Below are 12,500 nucleotides of genomic sequence, written 5' to 3' on the forward strand. Positions count from 1 at the left end.
TAATTGAGCTGCACGTGCGCAATGCATTTTGTGTTGTATTAGTTTTTGCGGTACTTTGCATAACAATGACGAGAAATCACCAAATTTGAGATTTTGACGACAACTTGAGCGTACAAATGCAAACCCATTTTCTCCATTTGTATCCTGAAACCGCCCCTAGCCAATTTATTTTTAGAATACTTCGGCCACATAAAACAACAAGAACGAGATGAAAGAATCGCGAAAGACTTACGATAGAGCAAAGTTACATTTTGAGGTGACGTTTCCGTCGACGTGGCAGTCGAAGATCTTAAAGTCCATAGTAATTCGTTACTGTAGTCATCGTCGTTTTTTTACGCTCCTCAATATGCAATTTGTATCATGATGTTATTGACATTTTTGTCATCTCTTTCTGCTTTCAGTGGGGAATAGATGCAGAATTGGAGCTTCCATCAGAGCTTGCTAAGGTTTTTAAACCCAAAGTCCAGTGCACATACAAGGAAAAAATCATCCCTCCAAGTGTGGCAACTAGGAATGCATGGGGACCAATTCTCTTCAAGTACTGTCGCGTTCAGTACAATGAAACAAGCAAAAAGCTGGAGATGGTGAAAGGGGAGTTTGCTGGAAAGTCCACAATATCAAGAGCAACTAAGAAAGATTTTTGTTTAATATGAATATATGATGCAGCAGATAACCTAGTAACCTTTGTGGCTGTCTTAGTTGGTGTTTTTGGAAGAATCCGCCTTACAAGAAGGGGTTTCTCTCTACTAATTAAAACATTCATTAATCAGTAGGTAGTTATGGGGAATAGTGTGTGTGTGGATGGTGAGTTGAGGGAAAATCATAGACAAAAGTTATGGTTAGTCTGTAAAATGAGGGAGAGATGTTCACAAAGCAAACTCTCAACCCCAAAATAAGGTTAACAAACGAAACAAACTCTGTGTGAAATTAAAAATTTAATCTCAGAAAAAGTCAGGTACATGTGCGAAAAACTAAATCACGTAGGAGGGATTAATAAATATTTGACCATGAAAATTATTCGTTCTTTAAAATGGGAATAATAAAGATGAAAAATCTTTACACTAAAATCTTCGTTCTTCAAAAATATATGGAAAAAACTAAAGAAATCCCATGGAATATGAAACACCAGTTCCACGAGGCAAATCCAAAAATCCCGAAGATAAAGACAAGCTGACTGCGACACCATTAGGCTCGTAAATGGCTGCGAATCTTCAGGGGTAGCGCGCAACCAAGCAAGGGGGTTTCTAGTCCAGCGCCGGACCTCTACCCGACCCCCTCGTGCCGAGTCAAGAAAGGAAAAAGAGAAGAACAACAAGCCGCAACTCTGGACAAAAACTAGCTCTAAAAACCGTAGACAGACCATCACGACCAAGGCTTCCAAGTCGATTAACTAAAATTGGAATTAACTCTTACCAAAAACACAACTCATCATGTGTATGATGGACGTTCTGAAGCAAAATTATAGTTTAAAATAAAGAAAAAAAGGATACTTTGTTACTTACATGGAAGAAAAAGCTGGCAAAAATTTCCCTTTGCTCCAAAATTCTGCGAAGTATCCTGTAAACGTCAGCCTTGCTTGCGACAAAAGAATTAAAATACGACCCAAACTGTACACATGGCCTGGGTACGAGATGTTGGAAAGAGTAGATCCCGGAATCAGTATGACAAAACATGGATCGTGGAATGCCCAAAGCAATTTAAAATACTAGTACAAAATTAGGAAGCTAAAGAAGGGGCAATGACCCAGAAAATTTTTTTTGCATAAGTGAGATTGTATAGCTTCTGATCCAGGGTGTATTGCGGCAGTAAAATCATTCGTTCTTTTGGATGGAGCCAGGAAAAAATCCCGTCAAGCATGTATAAATCATTCGTTCCTTGGATGAATCCTGGAAAAAAGCCGATCAGGTATATAGATTATTCGTTCTTTTGGATAGATCGTGGGAAAAAAAACCCTATCAGGTGTCAAAACCACCTGTTCTCTGGATTGCTCCAGGAAAAAATCCCCTAAATTTTAAAGCAAAAAAGCTGAAAAATGACAACGCCCTACGTAATCCCATAAAAGACATAAATAGATTCAGAATCTATCGAATCAAAGTAATAATAATGATGACAATGAACTATCAAAGCTGCCTCTGAGTTAGTATCAAGTTAATGAGTTAGAAAATATAATTTAAATTGTATCTGTGTGCATAGTAATGTGAAGTGTGAACACCAAGGCCAACAAAGTGTTGAACTAGGACTGATGGTGTATCTCTGCTGGTAGATACATAAAAGGCTTTTTCTTTAATATGAATATATGATGCAGCAGATAACCTAGTAACCTTTGTGGCTGTCTTAGTTGGTGTTTTTAGAAGAATCCGCCTTACAAGAAGGGGTTTCTCTCTACTAATTAAAACATTCATTAATCAGTAGGTAGTTATGGGGAATAGTGTGTGTGTGGATGGTGAGTTGAGGGAAAATCATAGACAAAAGTTATGGTTTGTCTTTAAAATGAGGGGGAGATGTTCACAAAGCAAACTCTCAACCCCAAAATAAGGTTAACAAACGAAGCAAACTCTGTGTGAAATTAAAAATTTAATCTCAGAAACAGTCAGATAGTACATGTACGAAAAACTAAATCACGTAGGAGGGATTAATAAATATTTGACCATGAAAATTATTCGTTCTTTAAAATGGGAATAATAAAGATGAAAAATCTTTACACTAAAATCTTCGTTCTTCAAAAATATATGGAAAAAACTAAAGAAATCCCATGGAATATGAAACACCAGTTCCACGAGGCAAATCCAAAAATCCCGAAGATAAAGACAAGCTGACTGCGACACCATTAGGCTCGTAAATGGCTGCGAATCTTCAGGGGTAGCGCGCAACCAAGCAAGGGGGTTTCTAGTCCAGCGCCGGACCTCTACCCGACCCCCTCGTGCCGAGTCAAGAAAGGAAAAAGAGAAGAACAACAAGCCGCAACTCTGGACAAAAACTAGCTCTAAAAACCGTAGACAGACCATCACGACCAAGGCTTCCAAGTCGATTAACTAAAATTGGAATTAACTCTTACCAAAAACACAACTCATCATGTGTATGATGGACGTTCTGAAGCAAAATTATAGTTTAAAATAAAGAAAAAAGGATACCTTGTTACCGAGGGCAGCTGTTTTTTTTTAAGTTGACCGCTGACCAAGTACTGGTTTTAGATTGGGTCGCAGGCTCAAGGCAGGTTTACTTTTTGTTTTAGGACACCTAAACATAAAAGTGGTTTAATTTTTCGCGCCTCTCTGTGGCTCGACATGGCTGCACGGCCATACTACGTTAAGTAAAGCTCTTAAGAGTCGACGCTTTCTCTGTTCAGGTGGAAAACGGTTTGGAGAGTTTTTCCTTTCTGCATTTTCCGCCGGTTTCAATCCAAAAAATATGATTCCGAATATTCGATTTCCGGTCGGATGTTTATTTGGCACTCTTGTTTTTAAAGGAATATGCACGACTCTTATGGTATTTGGTGACCGCTCACTCCACCCCTAACGTAAAAACGGTAGAAGCCATCGAAGAAGGAACCTTCGGGTTCCCTTCGAGTGTTTTCTGGCCCTGCCTTGCCTTATACGCCTGTTGGTTGTGCTTATGTTTCCATCGTACTAGTAAATCCGTTTTACAACATCTTTGCCGTTTTTCACAATCTTTGCTGCTCTTACAGTTTCCTAAGTTATGGCTGGCTTCGGGATTAGTTGGCATTGAGGCTGACCACAACAGCATTTACGCTTTAGTCACTTTAAGACTCCGAGTGACTGTTCCGGCCGCGGAATCGAACTCAGGAAGAGTTCGCGCCACACTGCAGCTTCCATTGCAGCGTTTTTTTTTTTTTGTTAATTTCAATAAAAAGGAAGTTAAGAAACGATCGTGGCTACGGCAGCGACAAGACCAAAAACAATAATTTTATTGCTTTAGAGAGGAAAACTGAATGGTCGAGATGAACGAGCGGCACACATTTTCATACGTTTCTCGCCGTACCCTGCAAAACAACAGTTTAAAAAAACCAATTTTAAGGTTTTGACGACAACGTCCTGTCATGATACTTCACCCGTACTGTACAATGTGAATACATAAGACAGAATAATTACGAAATAGTAGTACTTGAAATAAGGAGGCCCAAAGTTGCAAGGGAACAATGATAATTCCTACTGCGAAGATGGCTTGTTTTTCTTCTGTTGAACGAGGAAATTGTCTGCTTGTTTCATTGGAATCATTTGAAAGCGAGAAATAATTGACAATTATTCTTTGAAATCGAGGTGAATAGTGGTAGAATATTTACCGAGCCGCAAAGCGGCGAGGTAGATATTCTACTACTTTTCACCTCGATTTCAAAGAATAATTGTTTTAGTATATACTCACGAAGTGATCTCAACAACAATTGCAGAAAAAACCATCCAAAGTCGATTTAATTGTCATCTCAATTCATGCGTGGGAAACGTGCAAGCGGCACAAAGCATGCACGAAAGTGTTTACAGAAGCTTCAAACATGGCAAATCTAAATAACCTTCGTTAAAATCCTCGTCCCAAACAGCCAAATGGTCATTTAGCACCGTTTAAATCAACAATCTAAATCGAAAGTCTGCTTGTTAAAACATTTTCACCGTTCGATCAAAGTTTTTGAGGTTAATTTGAAATGAAAATTGGAAGTGTAGTTGGTAAAGGATCCACATGAAATGGTGGCTCTAATTGAGGTGAGCGTTAGTTTGTTGTAAAATGACCCGTCTTGTTTCCTTGCAACCATGTGGAACTTTCTTTAACATTTTTTTAATTCCTCGATTTCACTAAGAAATTCGTTTTGGGGCGACCAGCCCTACAAGAAAGAATTACTCCGAGTGAAACATATTGCTGGCGTGAAGATTGTTTAATTTTCAGCAATAATTATCTGGAAAAACGAAGTCAAACACTGGTTGGCAAAAGTATGAACTCTTCTCTTACCTTTGAAAACTTTCAGGCCAAAATTTGTGGCCTTCTTTGTCTTCTGTAGCACAGCATCATCTTGTATTCTCAATATTTCCGATTCATAAATGCTGGCGAATTTACGCCGGCCATTTTGTTTTGTTTGGATCAAGCATTATTCACTCCGTAGGGAGTGAATAGGGAGCTTAAGCACGCGCGTTTTTGAAACGCGGACGACAACCGGAAGTGAGCCGTTTTCTCTTTTAATTTGTATTCACACAACCAAGTATCTTTTCTCCATTAGAGGTGATTAGTATAAAAATCTGGGAGATACCACTGTCCTGGCACGGGAAATGTTCTCTTCCGGTTGCCGTCCGCGTGTCAAAAACGCGCGTGCTTAAGCTCCCTAATAATGCTCAATTACTCCGAGATAGCGAACCAATCAGATTGCTTGAAATACCAAGATCACTGAGTGAGCATATACTAAGTTCTTTTCATGCCCGCATCCCACTCATTCGGCAACTAGGATAATTCATTTCCCTGACCTCCATTCTCATATTTTACAAAACTAGTTATTTTTACAAGAGCGAGGCAATAAAATAAAGAAAATAAGTCTTAATTTTAAGAAAGGATCGCAAAAAGGTTTTGAAACTAAGTATAAATTTGACTCCAATGCTTCTCAATGTTTCCCTTTTACTTGGCGTATGGTAGTGGTCCATCGTTGAAAATATTTTTTCAGCATTTTTCCTGCAACTATTACACCACCTTTTTTCCTGGCTGGTAAGTGGTATTTTTTTCCGGCTTTGACGATCACCTTGTAGAGCCTTGGTGGGATGAGGGTGGGGAGATATGAGAATCATGATCATGAAACATACAAAACATTTACCTGTATGTGTTTGGAAAATACTCATTTCACTTTTGCATGCATGGAGCCAGCATTTTTCCTGATTTTGCAACTTTACTCGTTTATATCTCTGCTTCCGGACGGTGAATTTTTTTCATTTTTTGCATGTTAGTTTAGCTTGATTTAAAAAATTTGTCTTCCAAATTTAAAGAAAAACTGATTTTTCCGAAAAACTGGCCTACAGATTTTGTTGAATTTTATATATTTTAGAGATTATTTCTAACATTATCTGTTAACGCTGAATGGAAAGATTTCACCGTCCCGTTTCTTCAAAAAAGACAATATATGTTGATTTTAAGGCTCAAAGAAATACCTAATATCGTTGCCATGGTAACGTTATTTTGGTGGAAAATATAATGTGAGAAATCTGCGATGGGTACTTAATACTCTGGCCAAATTTCGTCTTGATATGACTACCCTAACTGTATCTAAGGACAGAATATGTTCATTAGATTGAAAAACTGAGGAGAAAGTATTTCGAGCCCCCTTAAACTCGCTATTTGAAGGTAATATGTTCCTTTGAGATGGACCAGGATCAGCTGGGGTAAATGTTCGGGTACCAAGGATCTTGAGGTATTTCGGCGAGGGTAAAATTAGAAGAAGTTCTTTTGGAGCTAACCCGTGCTCGTATTTTTTCCCCCGTGGTTTCCAATGTCTAACCTCTAAAGAAAAACGCTCTCAACATTTCAACGCCACATCTTGCAACATTGTTGGGCACAACATGTTTCGTACGTTTGGCCACCCTGTTGCGATATGTTGCGTGCGTTTCGCCAGTCCATTCAACTCATGTCGCAACATCAAGCAACAATGTTGCGTTGAAATGTTGCGAGCGTTTGGCCAGGCCTTAATAGTTGATAGATAAGAACCAATCCAAATTCGTGGACTATTGAGCTTATTATATAAAGAAAGATGGTTTCAGTAATTTTGCTACAATTTTACTTTTGGCTCCAGATTATTTTACTACCGAAGACATTAAAATGATGAACACTATATACAAGACGGTTCTATTGACAGAGAAGAACCGAGAGCAACGAAAAGTGCGGGTCAGAAAATACCTGGGATGGGTGAGTCAAGAAACAAAATTGTTAACTTGCCAGTAGATCTGAAGGATATAGGCTTGGGGATTGGGGAATACCTCCCTTGATTGATTCACACATCTGTGCAAGACGAGGAAGGAGGAAGAACAGCAACCTCGTTTCCAGAAGAGAGACCCTGGGAACGAGGTAGATAAACTAGATCAGGAATCAGCATAACAACACAAGACGGTGGATAGTTTCAGGGCAGTGACAAAGGTATTGAGAAAGAGAACGGCATCATCGCTCTGTTGGCTTTTGATTGGTTTTAAGAAATATTCTAACTGTTCCTTGACCAAAACTGGCAAGCTCGGGAAAAACTCCTCGGAGCAAGTCAAAATGATTACATGTACATAGAATGCCAAAGGCAAAGAACGTCTACAATTTGCTCGGGATTTCGCTAAATTCGGACAAGTGTATGGTAACTCGCCACGCAATTAGTTAATCCCGGTTTGAAGGAGTTTGTACTGGGATGGGTGACCGGGTAGAAGACATAGTTTTTTGATTTTCTTTTTTGATCGTAATCCGGTAATTTAAAAAACCCGGCCGTTTATGTCTTTTAAATCGCAGCATATTTTTTAAACTACAGACGCGTTAACGGTCGGCATCCCCTGTGAACGCCATTGATTCTTTTGCTTTCGATTGGTTAACGATGTAAAAGCACACTAGCTATTTTGGCAAATCACTAGAGAGGCAAAGCAAAACCAGTGCAATAGCAAACTTGCGAAAATCAAGTGATAACGCGCTCACAATGTCATCTCTTCACAGTTTGAAAGAATGTTGACCACTGATGAGACGAAAATTTTACTTCCTGTGCCGTTGACCAGTGGCGACTGCAAATTTCTGCAAAGCATGTACATTACAGCAAGTACGAGTCAGCGTATACTTGATTTTACACAAGTAACGAGAGAAGACATTCAGAGCTGTGGAATTATTTTCAAATTGCTTGATGGTAAGTAAGGGCATGACATATCTGTTGTTTAAAAGAAATGAAGAATCATCCAGCGTTCGCCGGGATTATTACTGACTGGGTCATAGGTCGACTTGAATTCATAGTAAAAAAAAGAACGATTTAATTTCATCTTGCCTACAATATTGTGCTAAACTGCTGGACTGGACGAAAAATACAGAAACCTCACGCTCTTGATCCTACTGCGCATGCACAAGAAATTGTGTCACAAGGGCAATAAACTAAGCATCAATTTTAATTTTACTTGCTCTTACATTAGTGAATTCTGAGGATAAATTGCCATAGAAATTGATTTAAAAGCTGTATTTTGCCCTTGGCACCAACTGGGAAATTAGTGACTTTCCGTTGTCGAAATCTTGGTTGTTTGCCACCTTAAAAGCACTGTAAAGCTCGAACAGGCCGGGTCGAAGAATACCTTCGAAGCCACAATTTGAGTTTCTGATTGGCGGAAATTACAATGCCTCACCTCACGCGTCCAGCCGTGATCTTTAAGGAGTGAGCGCTGGCTCATTTCCCGAAACAGCGGCTGGTAATCGAGCCAAGAAGCAATGAAGTTTGCATCAGTAGTTCTCTTCAAGGTCTTAACTCAGGGGCACCCAACGACCAATTTGTTGTAAAATGTATTTTATACCCCAGTTAATGAAAAAGAATGTTATTAAGGCATTTTCAGGTGTTTTTCAGTGTTGCTGGGAAAACATTATCTGTTCCTTTTTCCCAGCAAGACACACAAGAAATTTCTCAGCCAGCTAGATAAAATTGGTTTGTTTCCCAGCCAGCTGATCAAATTTATTTTCCAGCCAGGAATTCCGCGCGCTTTCAAATCCCTCGATCCAAAACGACCGAACAAAAGCGACAAAACCGGGCCAAAACAGGTTTTTTTCCGCAAGCGCAATCACTCTGACCAGCCGTCGTATCTTTGTGACTACTCTCTGGGAGAGGGAAGGGTTTTTTTTTTTTTTTTTTTAGTCGTCCTCAGTCCTCAGAGTTTCTACAGCCAGCTCGGGTTGAAATGCTAGAAAAAGTCAATAATTCCCAGGCAAAACTTTTATCAATAACAAAATTTCCCAGGCAGCTCATCGAAACACCTGTATTTTTGCCAGCCAGCAACATTCCTCTGGGGAACAGATCATGTGAGGAACAGATTCGTTGGGTGCCCCTGTTAACTCAGTTCCTCTCAAAGGCCACTGCGAAAACACGACATATGCAGCTAAACTCTTTATTATCCCTTACGCAGGAAAAAGGCATGAATTCAATTTGAAATTAATGTAAAGAACCATAAAAGGCTTAGAACAGTTTACTGCGAGATACTTTGCCATGGAGGCTGTAATAAAAAATACTCTTTCTGCCACGCTCTGTTCAAGTAATTTTGTATTAATGTTGCACTTATGGATTAAAGAAAGATCACGTTTCAACAAGACTGGAATGAGCAAAAAACTAAATCTCTTGACAACCGCCCTTCTGCAAGGCGATCACACGTTCTATCCCAGGGAGACAGGTAACTGTTTCATCGATTCTGGAACAACCCTCAGGCTAAGTAACTTTTGCTAGTTCCCTCCTTAGTCTGATAGCTGATATGTGAGAGATAAATAACCCAAAGGTTTATGAAACTAACACAGTTTGAAATTTACTCCTCAGATCTGCCTGACGAGGATTGGACAGAGCTCGAGATGACACTTGACGCCGCTAAGGACTAAAAGCATTACTATTTACCTTTATCGCCCTACGTAAAGGAATCCAGGTTCTAAATCCCGAGTCGTGGATTCCGGATTCCAACTCACGGGTTCCACCGAAATGGATCCCGGATTCTGGATTCCATACTATGGATTTCGGATTCCACGCTCTGGATTCCAGATTCCAAAGCCTTACATTTGCTGGATTCCGGATTCCTTCACATCGAGCGACGTTTAGCTGTCAATAGGAAGCTTACGCAAGGACAACGACGCCGCCAAGGAGAACGTCGTCTAAAAATACTATTTCGCGTTATTGTAATAATTTCGTTACAACTCCAGGTCGTTCGGAATGGACAGTGCGTATGAAATCTGCAGGAATAAAATTGGCATGAATTGTTTAGATGTTTGGGGAGAAAATGTATTAATGTTTCGTTCGCTTCTCACGTCCTCTGTCAGGACGAGGACGGCGGCAAAGAAATGCACCAAAATGAAAAACGCACTTGCAGGGAGTGCAGAGCTTTTGTTTTGCTCATTAGAGTAATTTTTTTGTTGTGTTCTCGTAGACGTTGTCGTCGTCCTTGCGTAATCTCCCTGGTTGTTCTTCTCGTCAGTTGACATTCGTGTCATCAGCCTTGATCGAGACTAGTTTGCCTTATTAAAAAAGAGATTTTCTTGTCGCTTCTTTTACTGCGTAATTGTGAGAAACAACTTGTTAAAAAATCCCCTATTTTCTTCTGAGCACAAGAGTAGTGTAAAATTTGTAATAGAGAGTGTTTAAAATTAAGCAATATTTTTTGTTTTTTGTTTGACAGCTATTGTTGGATTTTTGTTTATTTAAAGTTGGTTTTGAGGATCGAGTTATCCTATGACTTAAACCGATGCAAAGTAAAAGAGAGAACAAACTGCTGCAAAAGGTGTCCGATCCTTATTTCGTAAGATTGCTGATTCAGTATTGTCAGTATTCTGTATTACGAGACCGTGTTGAAGGGGACGAACTATTAACGTGTGGAGGCTTTGGTTCGCGGAGAGAGCGAATTAAACATTGTAACACCCTGCAATTTCAATAGTAAATTAACTTACAAAGCAACATGTTACCATCAATAGGACCAGCAAGTAAAGGATCTTTGTAAACGAGCGCAGTTGTAGCTAATGATAGTTCAGCCACATCGTTGGCTTACGCTACTGTGTGTTTTCACTTTTATCTCGGCTTGCAAGTGAATACATGCCCATTTGGTATTGTTTAAAGGAGAACTTAAGGCCTAAACTCCAACTGTATTATTTTTTCCTTGATTATGAGGAAGAATGAGGTGTACAAATGAAGTCTTGATGCTTGCTTTTGCTTCTCCCTTGATATGAGCAAGAAAATTGAGTTTGAAGTTGCGTTTTTCCTGCTTTTTGGGGCCTGATCATTGTCAGCTCAAACTAATTATCAGCGGAAGAGTGTGACTTCACTGTAAATATGAAACTTAAAGGAATATAACAGACCTACACGGTCTCCCTTTTGTGGGTTTTTTCTTACAGTTTATCGGATGAAACATCAACCGTATTCGTGGCCAAAGCTTCAAGGAAAGAAATCCTCAATTTTTGGCTTCAGTTCCCCTTCATATGGAATAAAAAATAATCAGTTGTTTTTAAATTCTTGACTATAAGCTAAAACACCTACTAGGCGTAAAAACTAGTATTGTCACCGTCTCCCTTCCATTTACCACATTTAATAAAGTAATTGTCGGCCAAAGTTAAGTTTAAATGAACGCTTAATAAATCCCTCGCTTTGTTTGCTTTGGATGTATGCGCTTCTAGTAGATACCATTGACAGAATGGATGTGGTTTTTGATGACATCAGAAACGCGGATGAGAATTCATCGCTTAGAAAGCCTGGTTTTTTTTCCTGTGGAAACAATGTTAACATTGTATATGGTCTATTTACGAACTAAGAAGTTTTAAGATAAAGTTTATGAAAATTATACTCCTTTGTCTGTTGTAGCTTTGCGGCCCGAAAAAGCCAATGCTTTCTAAAATGGGCATATCGTTGACTCAAAATTGGATTTTCTGGTCCAAAACCTAACAGGAATTCAGTGTTGATGCAGTGGTGCGAGAGCACCAATGTGTGCCAGTCTCTTGCCGGACTCTGTCACACCTGTGGGTTGCGTTACCTTGTTCACTGCATTGCAGCGAAGCTATTTTACACCGGCTTTCTCGTCTTATTAAAAAAAAACATTTGATTTGTATTGATTTGCTGTTTCATCAATAGGCCTTTTTCGATATAATACAATTCAGCTTGAAAGAGAGGTGTAGAGGACAAAGACAGTGGAAAGTAGATGATATGTAATTCCTTCCTTTTCTATTCTTTTTGTCCTCACTGCCTCACTATATATCAAGCTGAATATTTGATATTTCGAAAATGGCCTATTAGAGATCTTCAGTGCTAGGCTACATTGAGACATAAAACGGAGCCAGGATGGCGCAGTGGGGAGAGCACTCGCCTCCCACGAATGTGACCCGGGTTCGATTCCCAGACTCGGCGTCATATGTGGGTAGAGTTTGTTGGTTCTCTACTCTGCTCCGAAATGTTTATCTGCTGGTACTTCGGTTTTCCCCTCTCATCGAAAACCTACCCATTATTTGATATGTGTTGATTTGACTCGATTTTTTTACTGTGTTCCCAGTTAGTCCCTGAGCGCTAAATACACCTGTCAAAGTTCATTATAATTATATATTGTGATTGTTATTGTTTGCTAAGGGACGTACCCTTAGAAAAGTGATGGGGGGTGTGGGGGATTTTCAGCTGGTATGAATTTTCTTTTTTCGAGCACTGGTTGTGCAGGAATTTTTTTACCAGGTGAAACCCCCTGTACGAATTTTTTTTCAGACAAATATTGCTTTTTTTTAACAGTGAAATCTTGATTCATTATCTATGGTTTTGTGATTTATAAATTATTCTACACTCACAACAGATCAAAGGATAC

The 12,500-nt window shown here is 39.4% G+C and overlaps 2 protein-coding genes across 3 annotated transcripts in view; both read left to right on the forward strand.

The window, feature by feature from the left end:
* LOC138042475 (uncharacterized) overlaps window positions 1–1,067 on the forward strand; it is a 13,579-nt gene extending 12,512 nt beyond the window's left edge. Inside the window, exon 4 of the mRNA XM_068888382.1 lies at window positions 402–1,067. Coding sequence (XP_068744483.1) covers window positions 402–653 — 252 coding nt within the window. The 3' untranslated portion in view covers window positions 654–1,067. The remainder of the gene's footprint in view (window positions 1–401) is intronic.
* Window positions 1–12,500, forward strand: part of LOC138042467 (uncharacterized) — a 244,564-nt gene that overhangs the window by 59,962 nt on the left and 172,102 nt on the right. The gene's annotated exons all lie outside the window — the stretch shown is intronic.

Source organism: Montipora capricornis, chromosome 3 (assembly GCF_036669925.1).
Source record: "Montipora capricornis isolate CH-2021 chromosome 3, ASM3666992v2, whole genome shotgun sequence".
NCBI lineage: Eukaryota > Metazoa > Cnidaria > Anthozoa > Scleractinia > Acroporidae > Montipora > Montipora capricornis.